Source organism: Rana temporaria, chromosome 1 (genome assembly GCF_905171775.1).
Source record: "Rana temporaria chromosome 1, aRanTem1.1, whole genome shotgun sequence".
NCBI lineage: Eukaryota > Metazoa > Chordata > Amphibia > Anura > Ranidae > Rana > Rana temporaria.
Genome location: NC_053489.1, coordinates 611,260,989 through 611,282,925, shown reverse-complemented (window position 1 = coordinate 611,282,925; position 21,937 = coordinate 611,260,989). Strand labels below are relative to the sequence as shown.

General features: G+C 43.5%; 1 protein-coding gene across 2 annotated transcripts in view; it reads left to right on the top strand.

Moving 5' to 3' along the window:
• Positions 1 to 21,508, top strand: part of LOC120924341 (charged multivesicular body protein 3) — a 65,975-nt gene extending 44,467 nt beyond the window's left edge. The window contains exons 1-6 of one of the 2 annotated variants that reach the window (XM_040335236.1): positions 1,141 to 1,185; positions 7,076 to 7,136; positions 9,829 to 10,008; positions 14,475 to 14,596; positions 18,274 to 18,388; positions 19,757 to 21,508. In XM_040335236.1, the coding sequence (XP_040191170.1) occupies positions 1,141 to 1,185; positions 7,076 to 7,136; positions 9,829 to 10,008; positions 14,475 to 14,596; positions 18,274 to 18,388; positions 19,757 to 19,896 (663 nt within the window). In that variant the 3' untranslated portion in view covers positions 19,897 to 21,508. Of the gene's footprint in view, positions 1 to 1,140; positions 1,186 to 7,075; positions 7,137 to 9,828; positions 10,009 to 14,474; positions 14,597 to 18,273; positions 18,389 to 19,756 lie in introns of those variants that run through there. The other variant, XM_040335237.1, reaches the window with a different exon arrangement.
• Positions 21,509 to 21,937: the final 429 nt, after the last annotated feature.

Sequence of the window (21,937 nt, the reverse complement as noted above, 5' to 3'; positions counted from 1 at the left end):
GCTTCAAAGTCGCACGGAATTTGCGCTACTTTTGAAGTCTCGGGCCCAGATTCAGATAGGAGATACGCCGTCGTATCTCTATGGCCGGCCGGTCGTATCTATGCGACTGATTCATAGAATCAGTTACGCATAGATATGCCTAAGATCCGACAGGTGTAAGTGACTTACACCGTCAGATCTTAGGCTGCAATTCCAGGCCGGCCACTAGGTGGCGCTTCCGTGTCTTTTACGTGTCGAATATGCTAATGAGCATTTATGCCGATTCAGAAACGAACGCCCGCCCGTCGCTTTTTTTTTACGTCGCTTGCGTTCGGCTTTTTCCGGCGTATAGTTACCCCTGTTATGTGAGGCGTATCCTATGTTAAGTATGGCCGTCGTTCCCGCGCCGAGTTTTGAATTTTTACATCGTTTGCGTAAGTAGTTCGCAGATACGAATGGACGTAATTTACGCTCACGCCGAAACCATATGACATCCTAGCGACGTCATTGGGAGAAATGCACGCCGGGAAAATTTGCGGACGGCACATGCGCAGTTAAATCGGTGCGGGGACGCGCCTGATTTAAATACTACACTCCCCCTAGCTGCGGAATTTGAATTCCGCCGGGGGATTTACGATATGCCGCCGCAAGTTTTGAGGGAAGTGCTTTCTGAATACAGCACTAGCCTCTCAAACTTGCGCCGGCGGATCGTAAATCAGATAGATTACGCGGATCTAAAGATCCGCTAATCTATCTGAATCTAGCCCTCGGTGGTGTGAACCCGGGCTCAAACTACAAAACGCTCAGGTGTAAAAAGAGCCTCAATAACGCTACACGTGTGCAATAATGCAATGAATAATGAGTGCTTGTTATGTTTATTCACCAAATTAACAGCAGGCAATAGAAAACCATAAAGATTAAAAAATAATAAAAAAAAAACAAAAAAAAAACCCATAGCTACTTGCGCCCAAGTCCCATAGCCCCGCACATCTCTTGGCAGTGGCGTACAAGGTGTGACGCATGGCACCTTGAAGTCACGTTCAGGGCGGAAGAGAACGGAAAGCTGTGAAGAGACGGGCGGAAGCAGGAAGTGCAGCTACCGGACGTGGTTAGGAGATATTTCTGGGGACTTGTGTTGTGTTTGCTGTCGGGTGAGCTGACATGGGGCTGTTCGGGAAGACGCAGGATAGGCCGCCTAAAGACCTGGTGAGTGAGGCAGGAAGTAGAAGGGTCATGTCCTTAATTCTCCTCGAACCTCCTAGGGGGGTTACCCGGCCATATTAGTCACCCTGTGTGACGTGAGTAGGGCTCAGCACTCTGTCCCACCATCTGTATAGGGCGTGATCTTCTAAATAAGGAACATCAAGAGCCGGTTCACGGTCTATACTGTGTAGGCTGTGATGCTGGACATTAAAGAGGACCTGTCACTAGTTCATGGCTCCTAAATCCCCCTGATGTGCTCAGAGATCCATTTCACTGCTCCTCACAGCCACCGGAGGGCCCCCTTTACTTGATTATGTTGTTCATTCCGCCAACTGTTTCTGGACCCCCCTATCATATTGGTTACAGTGTTCCACTAATAGGGAATCTGTCCATGTTGCGACAATATGACCACTAAAACAAGCTGGAGAGAAGCAGCATAGGATGCCTGGTGGCAGGGCCACCCGTGTCCATAGCAACAGTGGGGGTAGAACAGGGGAACTCTGGCCCCTCCCCCCTTAGGTGTGTTCATTGACTAGGGGGTGGTGGCAACTAAACTCAACATTAGAGATGCCCACAAATTGGGCTTTTATCAGGGGAGGAGCAGAGAAGCTGAAAAGTAAGTGATAAAGGGTTTTCCTCACATTTCAATACAAGGCTAATACAGATATTCAGACATAAATGGTTGGAACCGCTAGGGAGGGGCCAGTGTAAGTTTACCCTACCGATTTTTTTTTTTTTTTTTTTTTTTTTTTTTTTTTTTGTAAAGGTGAACTTACCCTTTAAAGTGGAGTTCCACCCATTTTTTTATGTTTGTCTGTGCTGCATGCTCTAATCTCATAGTGTTCAGAATGGACAATTTTTATTTAATTTGTTGCTTGTAAATACCTTTATTTTGTAGTCCTTCATTACTTCCTCCTCCTTATTTGCCTAGGCTATTTGCAAGGGTTTCTGGGATAGGCATCATGTTTCCCAGTAGTCCTTGCAAACCTGACTGAGACCTATTACATTGCTTGTGCACTGAGCATGTGCGAGATATGCAAAGCTGAAATCCAGGAAGTCATACAGTCTGGCTTCATGATGATATTTCTAGATTATAAACTATTTAAATGCTGTAACAACCTAACAAAACGGACCTTAGTTTACAGACTAACTTTACTAGAATACATTAGCTTGTGTATTACAGGGGTATTAATATTTAAAAAGTGAAATTGTGGGTGGAACTCCCCTTTAAAGAGGTTTTAAACCCAAAAGCAAACATTTTATTACATATTGCAGCCTACCAATTCTTAGATGTGATGGCTGCATGTGTTTTCTTTTTTAAGCTTTCTTGCCTTCATTTTAACCTGGTGATCTAGCCAGTAAATCCTATTTCTCAATAGAACAAGCTGTCCTGCAGATTTAGCAGTTAGAGGGTTGAGACAAACGATTTAAAGCTGGCCATAGATCTGTCAAATTTCGGTTTGGTTTGAGTAAATTCCCGTCTCTGACTTGTACCTATAGGCAGGGCTTGACAAATTTGCTTGGAATCTAGGAGCCAGCTAAAAAAAGTTAGGAGCTAGGAACGCGCCCCACCCCGCCGAGCTTGCACGCAGAAGCGAACGCATACGCGAGTAGCGTCCGCATATGAAAGCTGTGTTCAAACCACACATGTGAGGTATCGCCGTGATAAGTAGAGCGAGAGCAATAATTCTAGACCTCTGTAACTCGAAACATGCAACCTGTAGGATTTTTTAAACGACGCCGATGGAGATTTTAAAGGGTAAAAGTTTGACGCCATTCCACGAGCAGACGTTGGGTATCAATTTACTCGGCATAGCATTATCTTTCACAATATAAAATAAAAAAAGTATTTTTTTTCCCAAAAAAGTGCGCTTGTAAGACCGCTGTGCAAGTACGGTGTGACAAAGTATTGCAACGACCGCCGTTTTATTCTCTAGGGTGTTAGAATAAAAAATATATGTAATGTTTGGGGGTTCTAACTTCTAAGTAAAGGGAAGGAGATGGAAACAGACAGGGGAAGCTCCATTAGCATTGCTGGTTGTCATGTCATACCAACGGCCACCACAAGAGGGCACCAGATTCCAGAAGGAACCATAGGACTGCAAAAAGCCGCGGCCTCAATTACCGTCCGGCACAGAATGACGCAATCGCCAGGGGGATGCGCACGGAGACGGGGTACCCCAGCTGTGCCGCGCCAGGTCGGTAATTCTAGTTGCAATTGCAACCTGGCACCCGGGGTTTATCGAGCCCTGCCTATAGGTAAGTCTACAATAAGGCTTACTTATAGGAGGTACTGTAAATATGTCCTAAATGTGATGGAGATATTTACTGTACATGCATCTGGTGACGTCACCGGTGGAAGGGCCACCCGGGCTGTTCTTCAGAGTCCTGTGCCCTAAACGGCAGGTCCCGGGTGCATGTGTGGAAGTGACATCAGGTTAGAAAAAAAAAAAGCCCATGGATTTACTCCCTCTTTAAGCAGGGGACTGGCCGAGATTTAATCCATCTGTAGCCATCTATCGATCGACTGGGTTACAACTAGCCTGTTGAATTTTTTACATGCAATTACTACCTGTGGGTATAGTCGCCAGCAGTAATCATTGTGTTCTGCCAGCCAAAAAAAACTCTAGCCTCCACATCTAATGATTGGTAAGCTGCAGTATATTACGTTTTTGGGTTTAATACCAATATTTAACCATTGTTGGGACCGGAAGATTTGCCTCCTTAATGACCAGGCCATTTTTTTGGGATGTGGCACTGCGTCACTTTAACAGTTTGGGGATATAATATTATTATTATATAGGGTTTATATTGTGCGAATTGGGCTGATTTACTAAAGCTGGCCATACACACACACATTTTTTTTCCTTGAGTTTGCCTCTTTCTCTATCTCCATGTACAAGGCAGATGTAGAAGTCTTCCACTGCGGCTATTGTACTTTGACAGCCAATGTTGCAGCTGGTTGTCTAAATACCGGCCTCTGATTGGATGCAGGCTCTGCTCAGCTGACAATTTTCTTCAATATTGTTTCAGATGTGTGAATGCGCACTTCAATTATCCAATTGTATGCAGATGAAATCAGTAAACGGGAATTTGCTTTTCACTTGAGTGGATAATTGAAGTAGATATTTATATAATTTATAGCGGTAACATTCTTGGCTCCTTTAGTAACTCATCCTCACTGTGTGCAAGAACAGACTGTGTATCACATAAGGATGGCTGTGTACTCCTCATGTGGGTTCCATCTTGAATTGATCATGTACACTGCTATTATTTACACAGTACACCCTGGTGTGTGTGTGTGTGTGTGTGTATATACATTCACTGCTATACCTTCTCCGTGGGGTTGAGGTTGATGGGCGTAGGCTATGTTCACTTTTAGAGCCCATTCACACCAGAGCTCCAAAACACTCCACGTCCACAATCCTGTGTATTTTATTGGTGGTCAATCACAAATGAGTGAACCTAACTGATCTTAAACCGGCTTCCCCCAAACTATAAACCAAAACAGTCAGTGCTACTACCCATACATCACATGGAAAGCAGAGCTCCCGGGGGCTCGATCCACAGTCGCTGACTGTGCAGAATAATGAGGAAAAGATGATCCGCCCTCCGGTCGTTGCTCTTAAACAATTGACGTATTTATTGACAGGCCACAGTAGACTAACGCAAATAGGAAAGGTTGGCGCGTTTCAGTCTATAAGGCCTTAGTCATAACCACATTACAGACATGAAACTTGTGAAATAAATAGTAGCTCTAAGGATCACTGACTCCACCCATAACTTGCCTGCATTTCAGCTGATTTCCTTCCTTGGATAATTGCTTGCAGTCAATTCAGACAATTAATGGGTGGAGTCAGTGATCCTTAGAGCTACTATTTATTTTACAAATTTCATGTTTGTAATGTGGTTATGACTAAGGCCTTATAGGCTGATACGCGCCAACCTTTCCTATTTGCGTTTGTCTACTGTGGCCTGTCAAATACGTCAATTGTTTAAGAGCAACGACCGGAGTGCGGATCATCTTTTACTCAGCTTCCCCCAAACACCTGTACTAACTAACTGATGTAAGATGGGTATACTGTATAGTACATTCACATCAGTCCCTGTCCTCAAGGAGCTTACAATCTAATGTCCCAAACACGCATTCATACATACACATACTAGGGCTATTCTAGACAGCAGCCAATTTAGTCTACCAGCATGTTGTTGGAGTGTGGGAGGAAACCGCAGTACTCGGAGGAAACCCAGGGTGACAATGCAAACTCCAGGCAGTGGACTGTGGTGTGTGCTTGAACCGACGACCCTAATACTGCTAGGCGGAAGTGCTAACCAGTTTCTGCTGAATCGTTGCAATATAAGCTGTGGCTGGCCTTGTTGAAACCACCTGGCTCAAGAAAAGTGACAATGACTGTATCCAGTCAGGTATATATCATGATGTGTTTTGAAAAAAATTACCATATGCAGTATATGCCTTACTCTGTCTAATGCAGGGATCCTCAAACTACGGCCCTCCAGCTGTTGCGGAACTACACATCCCATGAGGCATTGTAAACATTCACAGACATGACTAGGCATGATGGGAATTGGAGTTCCTGAACAACTGGAGGGCCGTAGTTTGAAGATCCCTGGTCTAATGTCTGTATAACAGTCACTCTTTAACCTGACATTGTAGTATATAGAAATAATAATTAATCTGTATTATATATCATGATGTGTATTGATAACATTACCATATACAGTACAGTAAAACCTTGGATTGTGAGCATAATTCTTTCCAGAAACATGCTTGTAATCCAAAGAACTTGTATATCAAAGTGAATTTCCCCATAGGAAATAATGGAAACTCTAATTATTTGTTTACAACCATTTATTCATAAGTCCTTCAGTTCATAGTCCATATAAAAAGATTATAGCAATGTGATAGGTTGTGTAACTATAAAATGTCCATCCACAAGGGGATTAGACGCAAAATCCAGCAGGAGCTACAGAGTATAAAAGAGAAGAGAGGCGCCTCTAAGTGTAGCAATATGTTGCTAAATGTTATACCTTCATTAAAGCGGTTCTCCACCCTAAAGTGGAGTCCCGCTGATCGGAACCCTCCCCCCCTCCGGTGTCACATTTGACACCTTTCAGGGGGGAGGGGGGTGCAGATACCTGTGTAAAGACAGGTATTTGCACCCACTTCCGGCCCGGCATTCACGGGCAAAAGACGGGCATTCCGTCACATCCCGTCGCCCCCCCGTTGTGTGCTGGGAACACTCGGCTCCCAGCACACAGCGGGAGCCAATCGGCGGGCGCGACTCGCGCATGCGCCGTAGGGAACCGGGCAGTGAAGCCGCAGCGCTTCACTTCCTGGTTCCCTCAGCGTGGATGTCAGGGGGAGCAGCAGAGGGACGAGCGATCGCTCGTCCTCTGCTGCGATCGGTGCTGGACTCCAGGACAGGTAAGTGTCCTAATATTAAAAGTCAGCAGCTGCAGTATTTGTAGCTGCTGGCTTTTAATATTATTTTCCCATGGCACATCCGCTTTAAATGTAACCATATTGCTACACTTGGTGGTGCCTCTCTTCTGTTTTATACCCAGTTGTGACATGACACTACTTGTATATCAAGTCAAAATGTATTTAAAAAGTTTTGCTTGTCTTGCAAAAGCTCCTAAACCAAGTTACTCTAAAACCAAGGTTTTACTGTATATGTCTTACTCTGTCCAGTGTCTGTATAGCAGTCACTCTTTACCTGACATTGTAGTATATAGAAAGTATAATTATTCTATATTATGATTCTGTAAAGTGCATGACACTATCTTGTAACATGGCACTGTACATTGTATAAATCATCTTGTATTATAATTTAAAACTTTACTATTTTGTTCTTTTTTATTTTTATTTTAGGTCAATGAATGGTCACTAAAAATTCGTAAAGAAATGCGTGTTATTGACAGACAGATAAGAGGTAAGAGAATGATTTAATCATAGAAGAAGCCTCACTAGACTTCTCAATTTTTAATGTAATCTGTTAGGCAGGGGTCGCAAACTGATGGCCCTTCAGCTGTTGTGAATCTACAAGTCCCATGAGGAATTGCAAGGCTGACAGTTACAAGCATGACTTCCACAAGCGGAGGCATGATGGGACTTGTAGTTTCGCAACAGCTGGAGGGCCACCAGTTTGAGACCCCTGCTGTTAGGTCTGTTGGGTCCGACAATTGCTAAGCCAGGGCTTGAAAAATTTGCTTGGAATCTAGGAGCCAGCTAAAAAATAGAGGAGCCAGAAACGCGCCCCGTCCGGCCGATCTTGCGTGCAGAAGCGAACGCATACGTGAGTAGCGTCCGCATATGAAAGCTGTGTTCAAACCACACATGAGACATCGCCGCGATTGGTAGAGCAATAATTCTAGCCCTAGACCTCGTCTGTGACTCAAAACGTGCAACTTGTAGAATTATTTAAACGTTGCCTATGGAGATTATAAAGGTTTTACTCGGCGTAACATTATCTTTCACAATCTAAAAAAAATTTGGGTTAACTTTACTGTTGTCTTATTTTTTAATTAAAGTGTTTTTTTTCCCCAAAAAAGTGCACTTGTAAGACCGCTGCGCAAATACGGTGTGACAGAAAGTATTGCAGCGACCGCCGTTTTATTTTCTAGGCTGTTAGAATAAAAAATATATATAATGTTCGGGGGTTCTAAGTAGGGTTGTCCCGATAACACTTTTTTAAGACCGTATACAAGTACTCGACGATACTGATTACCGATACTTTTTTTTTTTTTTTATGTCATGTGACAGTGGCACATATGTCAGTATTTAGTTTTTTTTACAATTTTTTGTTATGGTTTTTTATTTTTTATTTTTTTTTAACGATGCTTTCTTCTTTTTTTAGGGGCGGGGGGAGTGAATGGTGTCAGTGTGTGTTGTTTTTTTTTTTGTTTTTTTACAATTCATTTATTTTATATTTATTGCAATTTTTTTCCTTTTAGCACTGTGGGTGGCTTGGGTGAGATGTCAGGGGTCTTAACAGGGGTCTTAACTTTGAGACAGAGAAAGGGACTAAGGACACAGATTCCCCAGTCCCTTTCTCTGCAGCCTCAGGTAAAATGAATGGACAGAAGACACAGCCTCCATTCCATTCATAAACTGAGGCATTTTAAACACAGGTTACGATGTTTGTTATGTGAATGGACAGAGTCAGTGACAACTGATTCTGTTCATTCAGAACAGGTAGGAGCCGGGTTTAGTGGCTCCTACCTTCGCTCTCTATCCTGACGAGGACAGAGAGAGTGGAGGGGAAACAGAGTGCAGAGGGGGACAGCAGCAGGAGGGGGGACACGCAAAATGGAGGGGGAGAGCAGCATCATGGAGGACAGCAGGATCACGGAGGGGGACACTGAGCGCGGACAGCAGCATCACTCGGGGGGAGAGCAGCATCATGGAAGGGGACACCGCATGGAGGACACAGGCATTGGGACACTGAGCATGGAGGACAGCAGGAAAACGGAGGGGGACGCAGAGCACCAACAGCAGCATCACTCTGGGGGAGAGCAGCATCACGGAAGGGGACACGGGACACAGCATGGAGTACACAGGCATCGGGACACAGACCATGGAGCACAGCAGGAAAACGGAGGGGGACGCAGAGCGCCGACAGCAGCACCACTCGGGGAGAGGAGAATCACGGAAGGGGACACAAGACACGGGACAAAGCATGGAGGACCCAGGCATCGGGACAAAGAGCATGGAGGACAGCAGGAAAACAGAGGGGGACGCAGAGCGCCGACAGCAGCATCACTCGGGGGGGAGAACAGCATCTCAGAAGGGGACACAGCATGGAGGAGGACAGCAGGACCACGGCGGGGGACACGGCGCGCGGAGGGGGAGAGCAGCATACACCCGCCCTCTCCGCTCACAAACTCTGCCTGCCCTCTCTGCTCAAAACCTCCACCCGCTGACCAAGTATCTGGTCAGGCATCGGGAGCATTTGTGCGAGTACAAGTACTCGCGCAAATGCTCTGTATCGGTACCGATACTAATATCGGTATCGGGACAACCCTAGTTCTAAGTAAAGGGAAGGAGATGGGCGGGCAGTTAAAACAGACAGGGGATGCTCCATTAGCATTGCTGGTTGTCTTGTCATACCAACAGCCATCACAAGAGGGCGCCAGATTCCAGAAGTAACCATAAGACTGCAGAAGGCCACAAAGCCGCGGCCTCAATTACCGGCCGGAACAGCCCAACGCGATCGCGCCGGGGGGCGCATGGAGACATGATACCCCAGCTGTGCCGCGCCAGGTCGCAAATGCGACCTGGCGCCCGGAGTTTGTCGAGCCCTGTGCTAAGCAGTGTTGTCAGTCCCCTTTAGTGCAGTGTTGATTTTTCATTCATAATAATAAAAGAACAGTCATCTTATGATGGCAAAACACGAATAGATTTTCAGTCCAATATTTTTTTTTTATTTTTTTTTTTAAGAATGTTCATTCAATTTTCTAATCTTGAGAAGAGTTATCAAGATGCAAAATAAAAATTAATTTGACCTCTCTAAAACGTTTTATGATGCCTGAAGAGGTGGTTTAGTTGTGTGGACAATACATGTGCACTTTAAATGCTTCTGTTTTTTGGTAGCAAGCCAAATAATGTATGTACATGTGTTCTAGATATCCAGAGAGAGCAAGAGAAAGTCAAGCGCTCAATAAAGGACTCGGCAAAGAAAGGCAACAAGGATGTTTGTAAAATATTGGCAAAGGAGGTTGTGCATTCCAATCGGGCAATAAGTAAGCTCTATGCCTCCAAGGCCCACATGAACTCTGTACTCATGAGTATGAAGAATCAGTTGGGTAAGCCTTTCCTTTCTAGGGGAGGGTTAAACCGCTATGTTGACTCGTTTATGTTTGCCTGGTTTTGGATTTCTGTTATCGTATGGGTTTTTCTTTTTTTTTTTTTTTATGTTTAGTTTTGGATCCCTCTGTAAAAATTGTCACCAAGACAGAGAGAGGGGTGAATCTTGCCTAGAAACATGTACATAGAAAAGTGACTGCAGAAAAAAGACTGAGTGGTCCATCGAGTCTGCTAGTCCTTCTTCTCTTAATGGAGAGAGAAAAAAAAAAAAAAAAAAACTTTTGTATAGCTAAAGTATAGATTCATCTTTGTCCCAAGCATGTTTGAAGCCATTTAGCCTAGGTTCACACATATGCAATGCAGGAACTGGTGCAATTCCAGCGCTGTTCTCGCTTTGCTTCTCACACTGTTCACACTGACCGCTGCGGGTGTCAATACAATGTAAATGACACCCCCAGATCGTTTCACAGATCGCAGTTCGAACTGTAAACTCCGACAGAAATCAAATCGCATAGGTGAGAACACCCATGTGATCTGATTCCAGTGCGGGGACAAAAAGTCCCTGCACTATTTTCCTGTGAATCTTATGCAAGTTCAGCCATACAACTGTATACCACTGTATGGCTCAACTCGCATTGCACAAACATTGCATGCGATCGGCACCGCAGTGCGTGTGCGAATCACATGCGATGTGTGAACCCAGGCTTATTGTTGAATAAGATCCAGAGGACAGCAGCAAAAACATAATTAACCACTGGGCACTTATACCCCCTTCCTAACCAGGCCAATTTTCAGCTTTCAGCGCTCACATTTTGAATGACAATTACGCAGTCATTTGTGCTATAAATAGAGACTGAAAAGTTGGTAAAAAATATATTTATCTTTGTTTCTGTTCTTAAATTTAGCAAATTTATAAATCTTTCCTCATAAATGTTGGCCACAATTTATACTGCTACATATCTTTGGTTAAAATGACCAAAATCTGTGTATATTTGGTCTTTTTGAAAGTTATAGTCTACAAGCTATGGTGCCAATCACTGAAAATGTATCGCACCCAATGTACTGACGGCCTATCTCATTTCTTGAGACACTAACAAGCTAGGAAAGTATAAATTCCCCCAAATGACCCCTTTTTGGAAAGTAGACATTCCAATGTATTTAGCAAGAGGAATGGTGAGTTTTATTTTATTTTTTTCCTGCGATCTTTTTGTGAAATTAAATTAAATTGAATTATTATTTTTTTTATATATAAATCATTTTTTTTATTAATATAATTTTTTTTCCCCCTCAAAATTATCATATTAACAGGTTATTTCTCGAATTCAGCATATGCATACTTGTAACTACACCCCAACACACATTCTGATACTACTCCTGAGTATGGTGATACCACGTGTGAGACTTTTTGCAGGGAGCACCATCAGGTGTTCTAGGGACGTAAATCGGACATTTACCTATTACACTTTTTGAAGGCCCTGGAGCCCCAGGACAATGTAAATGCCCCAAAAAATTACCCCATTTTGAAAAGCAAACACCCCAAAATAATCTAGGAGGCATAATGAGTCTTTTGAACTTGTCATTTTGTTTCCACACGTTTTTGGAAAATGTGGAAAGAAAATAAAAACGCAAAGTTATCAATTTATAAAATATTTTTGTAACACATAGCATGTACATAGCAAAAAATATGCATGTATGAGGCATTGATGGGGCATGAATGGGCACAGATTAGCGCTGTGGGCACTTTACATCCAGCCCACTCATCCTGCTGCACCGACTACCTCCTCTCCTCGCATGCTGTACCGATCGCTGAGAGGAGAGAGAGCTGAACCGGACATGCGCCGGCTTGTTGACAAGTGATCACTCCGTCATTGGAAGGAGCGATCACGTGGTAAAGGGCTGTCATCTGCCATTTACCCCGATCCGTAATGCGACGGGTCCCCTCTCCCCCAGGGGGTGCATGGGAATGCGCAATTGCGAGAGGATGACATAGTATCCTCCCCCAGAACTAACCGATCGTGCTGTAGCTGTCATTTGGCTATGAACTAGTCAGCGAGTGGTTAAGGGGTGGTTTGGGAGCTGGACAGTTGTTGTTATAAATGGTTGGAAACTGTGCGACTAGTCATGTGATGTTGGACACAAAGTTGCATGACAAGTCACAGCCCATTGCTTTCAATGGCACCCATTCCAGTCTGTGACTTAAAGTTGCAGCGGCATTAAAAAGATGCCCGCACTACTTTGATTCAGAGAGCGTTGATTCAAGGTCACACTCTCTAAATCGCACGACTTTGGAGTTGCACTAGTGGAAACTAAGCCTGAAGGTTATGTTTTGTTTTGATATTTGTACTTTTTAGTCAGCTCAGCGCTGAGGATTGAAGGATGCATTACCTCATATTTTGTGTGGAAACCTGACAGATTCTAAATCTCCCTACTACATCTAAACTACTACAAAAAAAGTTCTGGCTCTCTATATACACATTAAAGCTGTTCTAGAACTTATCGAAAATTGTGTGTCAAGTGTTGTGTACATGTGTGCAGTAGTCTTGTGGTGATACGATGTGGTCTCATAGTTCTACTTTCAGCCATTGTAGTTGTAATTTTTTTTTTTTTTGGGAGGGGAAAAAAATAGGTTAGGTAAACTATACTGTATATTTAAGTTTGGGTGTGCCTCTCTAGAATTAGGTTCAGGCTGCTTCTAAGGTGAGTGGGAATTTGAAATCGACTTCGCGGATGCACTACAGGGCCAGTTCACACCAGAAGCAGTTCCATTCAGTTCCGTGCGCTTTTTTTTCTGCACAAAATTCATGCGCAGTGTTTTCCATGTATTCCAATGGTTCTAGTTCACACCATGCAGTCAGTTTCTGGTTAGTTTCTGCACCGGAAACTGACTGCATGGTGTGAGTTGGATCCATTGGAATACATGCATTTTTAGTGCAGAAAAAATGCGTGCAGAACTGCGTCTGGTGTGACCTGGCCCTAGAAGGTTCTATAGCGCAGTGGTTTAGGTTTGAATTTCCCAAAATAAGGGTAGGCTGACATTTTTGGTATCATTTGTCATTTTGTCTGGATGAGACCAGGTGCAGTGCATCCGAAAAGTATTCACAGCGCTTCACTTTTTCTGCCTTATTCCATGGATTAAATTCATTATTTTCCATAAAATTCTACAAACAATACCCCATAATGACAACGTGAAAGAAGTTTGTTTGAAATCTTTGCAAATTTATTAAAAATGTAAAAACCAAAAAATCCCATGTACATAAGTCTTCACAGCCTTTGCTCAATACTTTGTTGAAGCACCTTTGGCACCAACAACAGCCTCAAGTCTTTTTGTGTATGATGCTACAAGCTTGTCACACCTGGTGTTGGGCAGTTTCTCCCATTATTCTTTGTAGGACCTCTCAAGTTCCATCAGGTTGGATGGGGAGCGTAAGTGCACCGCCATTTTCAGATCTGGGCTCTGGCTGGGCCACTCAAGGACATTCACAGAGTTGTCTCATAGCCACTCCTTTGTTGTCTTGGCTGTGCTTAAGGTCGTTGTCCTGTTGGAAGATGAACCTTCACCTCAGTCTGAGGTCCAGAGCGCTCTGGAGCAGGTCTTCATCAAGAATGTCTCTGTACATTCCTGCATTCATCTTTCCCTCAATCATGACTAGTCTCTCAGTTCCTGCTGCTTAAAAACATCCCCAAAGCATGATTCTGCCATCACCATGCTTCACTGTAGGGATGGTATTGGCCAAGTGTTCAGCGGTGCATGGCTTCCTCCAGACATGGCGCTTGCCATTTAGGCCAAAGAGTTCAATCTTTGTTTCATCAGACCAGAGAAAACAGGATCCATCTGAGCTCAGATTTGAGTTTTTTTTTTATAATAATTTTGCTAAGATTTCAAACAAACGTCTTTCACGATGTCATTATGGGGTATTGTTTGTAGAATTGGGGGGAAAATAATGAATTTAATCCATTTTGGAATAAAACTAACATAACAAAATGTGGAAAAAGTGAACCGCTTTGAATACTTTCCGAAAGCACTGTCGGTTAAATTCTAGTATTTCTACAGGATAGAGGGACAGAGGTGGTAGAATAAAGGGAGCAGTGTTAGAGAAATAGATAAGATTAAGGTATAAATGTTCCGTTGGCAGTATTGCCCTTCCCACTTTATACTTGATCCAATGCTGTGCCATTCTGTAGTAGCTCTCCTCTCTCCCTGCTATCACAGGCTTTGCGTCAGTGGGAGCTATTGGCTGCTGTCAGTCAAATCCTATGACAAGGGGCAGGGTCCTTTCAGTGCAATTCTGTGAGACCGTTTGGTAAAGATGGTTATCGGAGTCTGTTGATCCAAAAACCTGTAAAATGTCAAAGTGTAAAAAAAAAAAGTAAAAACCCCACAATTATCACTCTTGAGGTGCACACTGTGTGAATACACCTTTTTTGTATCCCTTTTCTTAGTGATTTTCATGTGTTTTTTTTATAGCTGTCCTGAAAGTCTCTGGGTCCTTACAGAGGAGCACAGAGGTGATGAAAGCCATGCAGAACTTGGTGAAAATCCCTGAGATCCAGGCCAACATGAGGGAGCTTTCCAAAGAGATGATGAAGGTAAGAGCAGAACATCAGAAAGTTAAAGACTCCATTGTTTGATTGTTTTGTGTAGTATTTGTCATTTTTGTTATTGTACATCCCAAGACACAGGGTATCTTCTTATCTATTACTATAAGGTTATGCTGCCACTTTCAGATGATTGGATACTGGCAAAAAAAAAAACGGAAATCCCCTTGGCGAGGCAGAGCGTATCTCCAGCAGCCATCTTGATGCCTACAACGGCCTGGTACTAACACACAGGCACCGTAAATATTGGTGTTCTTGTTGGACACTGTGCTATGGCTCTCTTTAGGGAGGGTGTAATTGGTACTGAAATAGCAGGAACCATTTTGGGGTTTAACTTTTTTTATTTTTTACTGGTGTCTTGATATTTATTGATCTCGGCTAGTTCTGAACTCTTTTATGGTTGGTGCCCAAAGCTTTTGCTGGCAGACTATGTCTCAGTGATGACAGTAAGTGGGAGAAAATTGCAGTGAGGGTAGGAAGAGAGTAACCTGGCTATAGATCTCCTTGCAATATCTCCCCTGGAGGTCCCCCCTATTGAATTCCTGGTTGTTCTGAATATTTCAGTTTTTATCTGGTCTTTCCACTCCCTCTGGGACACTTTCCTCCAGCTACTTTGTACTTTAAAGGGGGGATTCTCCTCTTCTATTGTGAGTTTACAACAGCTTTCCAGATTTATATCCACTTTACACCATTTAGCTCACAAGTAAAACTCACCTTCTCCTCCACCTTCTTTGACTGAGGAGGAGCCTCCCAAGGAAACTTTGAAGGAAGAGGTGGAAAGGGACCTTTTTGGATGAGGGGGATGTTGAAAATTTCTCTTTTCTCCTTTAGTCCTGAGGGCTTCTGGTTGAAGTGGTCCAGACTAAATTAAAATCGGTGCTTCTTGAGCCCTTTGTCCCAAAGATCACAGGATTGGGATCACAGTGGACGCCACAGCATCCCCAATATTTATCTGTACATTGTCATTTAAAAGATGCGGTATACGTGGACTGAGCTCACCCTGAAAAGATGTTCATTCCATCAAAACAATCTGCTGAGTATTATTCCATGAATAATGATTTCACTAGTAAGTACATGCAATGGACCTGGAAATTTCCTCTCTCAATAAAACGCTTATGTTTTCAGTTGACAAAGTCCTTGTATTTAAAGCGGAGGTCTGCCCATCCCTGCAAAAATTAAAAGCCAGCAGCTACACATACTGCAGCTGCTGACTTTTAATATTAGAACACTTGCCTGTCCTGGAGTCCAGCGATGTCGGCACTGCAGCTAATGTTTTCAGTGCTGCCGCCCTGCCATTACAGGTAAGGGAACCTGGCAGTGTAGCGTTATGGGTTCGCTCCGGGAACCCTATTGCGCGAGGCTCCGCTTCTCACTCCTACTGGCCCGGGAGCCGAGCTGCTGGCGTAATTTGACGCGTCCAGACTCCTGGAAGTGGGGACATGATACCGCTTTCCCCTGACAGAGCCCCCCCCCCCCCCGAAAGGTGGCAAATATGGTACCGTGGGGAGGGGGGCTCCACTTTAAGAACATTTTCTGGACAAATATTAAAGCCTCTTTTGCTCTAGTTGTGGTGGCCTTACAACCTGCATTTGCGCCTGTAGGAGTGTGTCCAAGCCTAAGAAATCTAGGCTCATCGGATGATGAAAGATGGAGACCCTGACCACGAGGATACTGAGTGAGGCAGTTACCAGCAGGATTTTTCTTGTGCCTGTATTTTTTGGTGGATGCTTGAAGGACTTCATCCAACACCTTTTTCACCTGAGCTTCTTGTTGGTTCACATACTCAGGATCTTTTGGCTGAAGTGTTGGTCAGTGGAGTTTCCTTGTGAAAAGCAATTTGAACACTTACCCTTTCATGGAGAATGTTTGGTCCTGCCCTGGAGGACTACATCCAAAAGGTAACTGTGGGCGGGAGTACTCTGTTGCTTCTCAAAACAAAATTGACGCCTACAGTACAAATGGCTGCCAGCCCTACTTCCAAAAAGCAATTAATTTGCCAACCACAATCTTCAGGGTTTCAACCCAAGCCCCAATCTCAGTTCCGCAAGAACACATGGACTCCAAAGCTCTCCAAGTCAAGAGTCAAGTCCTCCTCGCAATGAAGGAGTGTCCCGCTTGTATGTTGCTCAGGGTTACAGGCTGGTATTTCAGAGCTTTTACCCTCAATGCTTTGTTATAAAATCTTTCTTTGAATCTGCAAAAAAAGACAGTTGTTTTTTTTGTTTTTTTTTATGTTATTGTTTATCAGAGTGATTGTCTTAGTCCCGGAAAGGTTTCTTGGTTCCGTTAAAAATGGGGTTGGGACTTTATATGAGGCATGTGGTTTAAGTCACCACAGGCCTCCATCCCTGTAAGGATAAAATATGGACGGTTGGGACTTTAAATGAGATGCGATTAGCTTAGGTTTCTTGGTTCCTACTCAAATTTCTTCACGGTTCCAAAACCAAATGTTCATCCTATTCTACATCTCAAGAAGTTTCTCAGTGCAGAAGTTCTGGATGGATTTGGTCCAGTTAGTTGTTTCCTCCACAGGGGCGGTCTGACCATTCGAGCACTTGGGCACTGCCACTAGGGGGCCTCATCCGGGTTGCCAGCCTCAGTAAAACCAGGGATAGTATACAAAAAATCTTTTTTTTTTTTTACATCTGTCCCTGTCTGACTGGGGGGGCCCCCATAATCTCCTATTGCCCAGGGGCCCCATGAGTTGTTAGTCCGCCCCTGTTCCTCCATGCATTTTTTAGCAACAGTGGATATCAAAAATACTTGTCCACACATCCCAATCTCCCCACCAATGGTCCCTGCAGTTTGCCGTTGAAGACACTTTCTGTTCGTGGCCCTGCTTTTCAACCTATCTACTGCTCCCAGATTATTCACCAACATGCTAGCCCCAATCTTGAGGCTTTTGGGTCTGAGGCTTGGGGTATTTCTAGTATAGGAATGTTTCTGCAAAATGACTTTAAATTGCGTAAAAGACAAAACAAAAAAAGCATAACATTTGTGATTAACTTCTATGACAATAAAACATAACTTTGAAGGATTGAATGTTTTATAGGCGCCCAAATGTCTAATGCTTCGTTTGTATTGTGGATTTATATCTATTCACAGCACAGAGCTCACTTATCTCTTTTTGTGAAGCAGTATAATTTTATTCATTGAACTTTCAAGCAAGTGCCATCTCGGCAGTGACTTCCTTGGGTACACTTACATGCAGTGTCTTGAGACCCCTATGTGATAGTTTGTTTCAAGCATCTTGGAGAACTTGCCACACTTTTTGGCTGACTTCCTTCCTTCTATCTTTTGAAAGTACTGTAATCCCAGACTGGCACAGTGATGTTGAGATTGGGGCTCATTGGGGGCATAACACTTGTAACAGGATTCCTGGTTTGTCTTTTTGTGGCAGGTAATTCAAAACTTTTTTTTTTTTTGGCCTTGTGTTTGGGGTTCTTGTCGTCTTGTCAATAACTCCATGTCCTTGACAGGGCTGGACAAATCCCTGGAGCTAAAGAGCCAATCTACCTACAAAATAGTGAGTTTTCAAATGCTTTTCTTCAGCTTCTACAAAACATTTTGGCCCCAAAGTTGTCTGCAGGCCCCTGGAGTGGCTTCCAAATGTTTGAATATTTTGTTCATTCTAGGTTTTTTAATTGCTTTTTGATTATTCTCTTTAGGCAGGGATTATAGAAGAGATGCTGGAGGACACATTTGCAGGAATGGAGGATGAGGATGAAATGGAAGAAGCAGCAGATCTGGAGATTGATAAGATTCTGTATGAGATCACAGCAGGTAATTACTGATAACAATAGTGCATGTAATTGGAGGACAATAACATAAATCGAGAGCACCAAGCCTGCTCTATGCAGGCAGGGAGAAGGTATAAAAAATATAGATACTGCAGCCTGGAGTGCTGCTTTAAAGTGGTTGTAAAACCTTTACAACCACTTTTACCTACAGGTAAGCATACATTAAGGCTTACCTGTAGGTGCTGGAAATATCTCCTAAACCTCCACGGTTTAGGATATAGTTACAATGAATGACTCTTGCCACACTACAACCCTAATCAACCATGTGAATGAGGCCTTACTGTAAACTTTTCTTTCTTTCAACTTGCTCTCTCTTGATCTATTAAATATCACCATTGAGGGTGTTTTGTTATGTCTGTTGGATTAGTGCGGAAAAATACTTATTGATCCTGCCAGAAATCTTATCATCTGATAACTTCCTGTGCTCCCAGAAGCTGTTATAGCTGAAAAGGGTGGGTCTCCCTTACATCAGTGCACCCCCCTTTCCTTATGCTGCAGCTGAGAAGAAGCTGGATGCATTGTTTGAAAGCAGAAAGTAAGCGTCTGGAGGAGGACTAGGGGAGGGCTGGAGCTCTCCTGCAGCTGCAGGAGAGGTGCGAGGGCCACATGAAATGGCCCAGAGGGCCAGATTCGGCCCGCAGGCCTTGTGTTTGACACCTGTGGTGTAGCAGGTTACAATAAATGGGTTTATTAAAAGCCAACTGGCACATGGGTATAAAACAAGAAGGCACCATAAATATGTCTGTGGCAGAGGTCTCAAGGTCATCCAGAGGTGGTTCATAGAGGCTCGAAGCTCCAGATAATGGATTGGATGACGCTGGCTGGAAGCATCTGCAGAGGGAGCTAGGCCGGAAGTGACATCAACGAGAGACGAGGAATGCGGCATCCGCTTCTATCTCAAACCTTTAATTCTAACCTGCTACGCTAAGTCTGCCGCCCCCTTGTGTTCCCTAGTGTTAAAATCGGCACACTTTTTATAACTTTACACTTTTTACTACATTAACACACAATTTTTATCCTGCATTCAATTCAGGTAGGAAAAGTTCCAAAACATTGGTTACTGTCTTTAGGAGAGGAAATAAGGGAGTCTCACTAATTGGTAAACAGCAGCTAAGACTTGACCAAAGTTCTAACACTTCTCCCCCTATGGGGGATATTTCCTCTTATTTACTGTGCTGGTGACCACTCTCTCAAGGAAAGGAAATAAAAACCTCCCATAAAAAGAGCAGTAAAAATCTAGCCAAGGTTCTCACTCTTAAGAGATTTTTTTTTATCTTTGTCTGTTATGCTTAAAGGATAATAAGTATGAATTTAACCTTGATCTGTTTTTTTTTTTTTTTTTTTCTTTCAGGGGCCCTGGGCAAAGCTCCCAACAAAGTCACTGATGCCTTACCAGAACCGGAGCCAGAGCTGGAGGGCGCCACCGCTGCATCCGACGAAGAGGAGGATCTGGAAGCCATGCATTCGCGACTGGCTGCCCTTCGCAGCTAATGCTGCGCTGTGCAGTTTCTCCTCCAGTACTGAGCGACTTTGTTTTCCTCTATCTGTAACTTTCTTTTGTGAAAGTATTTGGGGTAATATATCTATCTCTGGCTTATTAAAGGTGGCAAAATCCTTGTACTGACTCCTCCCCCTGGTACTGGTATTCGCATCTTGCTTGAGAAGGAGGTATGCTGAAGGCAAAGACTGGACATCTTTCCGTGCCCATAATGCACTTTGCCCTCTCTCTTTGCTGCCGGGCAGGCCTTACTCTTAACGGGAAATAACCAGTTGAACGATTTTACCTGCTGGGCAAGTTTAGTGGAATAGACTAACCATGGACAAAGAGAGGACTCTGCATACATCATTAATGTCATTGCACTCTTTGTAAACGATTATTACCAATGTCTGAGCATATTCTTCCTCCACCACGTGGCCTGGTTCTCCTTTTAAAGATATTTGACATATGTTTGATCCTTGTACCTTCCCATAGATATATTGTACAGTTTTAGCACTCGTCCATATAAGGCTGCCTAACTGTTAATCATTTTCATTTATCGTGACCTTGGTACCTCATGGAGAAGAGGTAGTGATTTTGTGAGCTTGGGGCTTTGATTTCAGGTAAATATTCTAGGTTCCTAGTGCATAAAAGGGTCATTCCACCCAAACTGATATTCCAGTTATAAGTGGCTGCTGCTGGGATGAATCCGCCACTGGCTTATCAATTTATCCACCTTTGATTCAGGGCTCACAGGTGAGCTTTTATACAATTGCGATCATGAACTTTAACCCCTTTCTGACCAATTGCTCACTTTTTAAAAGGGCTAGTTGTCAACCAGGGGTTACATTGTATGCTATGATAACATCTCACCAGTAATCATACATACAGCCAATCAAATGATTGGCTGTACAACCCAGTTGTTCAAGTGATTTTAGTGATCTTTCATTACAACACAAAGAAGCAAACGGTAAGATTGCTTGTATCAATCTTAGGCCGCGTTCACACTTGGGTGTTTGCGACCACGGGCAGAATGGCAGCAATTCTGCCTGCATTTCCAAAACGCTCCGCAAAACTGACAAATCGCACTACACTTGTTCAGGTGCCATTCCTTTTCAATGGCACCTAAACGCAGGTGCGGTTTTGCAGTGATTGCCGAAATCTGTTGACCAAAAGAAGCAGACTTGAGTCATAACATTGAAACAAAGCACCATTCACACCTGGGCGTTGGCAAACGTGGACAAAATTGCCGCAATTCTGCCTGCGATCCCAAAACGCTGCAAAACTGACATCACACCACGCTTTTGATAAATCGAACTGTACTCATGGCAATCTGCATCACGAGAAGCTAGACGCTCAAAAAGAAGTAGAAGCTTCTTTTGGGCAACAAGTCTTGACAATTGCAGCAGAACCTTACCTGTCTTCAGATGCAATTGAAAATGAATAGAACCTGGAAAAAAAAAACGTAGTGTGAATTGTCAGTTTCGCAGAGCATTTAGGGATCGTGAGCAGAATCGCTGCCCACGTTTACCAAGTCCAGGTGTGAATAGGGTCTTAATGTTTCAACGTTGTGACTCTGTAACATCTGTCTCCACCATAAACTATATGATTAAATTTTGCACTCAATCCAGTTGTTCTTATCTTTTCCTAAGGCATAACTATACTCTCCTTCTCTCCAGTGCTGTGGTGTCCCAGAGCTCCCCCCGAGCTGCTGACCTCTTTGACTAGTCTGCTTTCGGGTACCGATCATCAGTCGTTTTCATTGGCCAGGCCAAGGTGATGTCGCTCCTGTGCATGCGCAGCAGTTCAATCATTTTGGCATTATTGAAATTTTACATTGAGTTGCGCTTGACAGTTTTATAGCAGCTAAAGAAACTCATCGTTTTTATTTTAGAAAAAAATTGAAGTCAGAGAGATGTCGGTTCTATTGATAGCTCTATTGCTCTTCTCAGAGCTAGATAAAGAATCTCTAGTTTTCAATACTTTATCATGTTACCAAATGCAGCGAATAGCGATCATGGCCTACCACTGTATCTGCAATGGTCACTGTTGTAG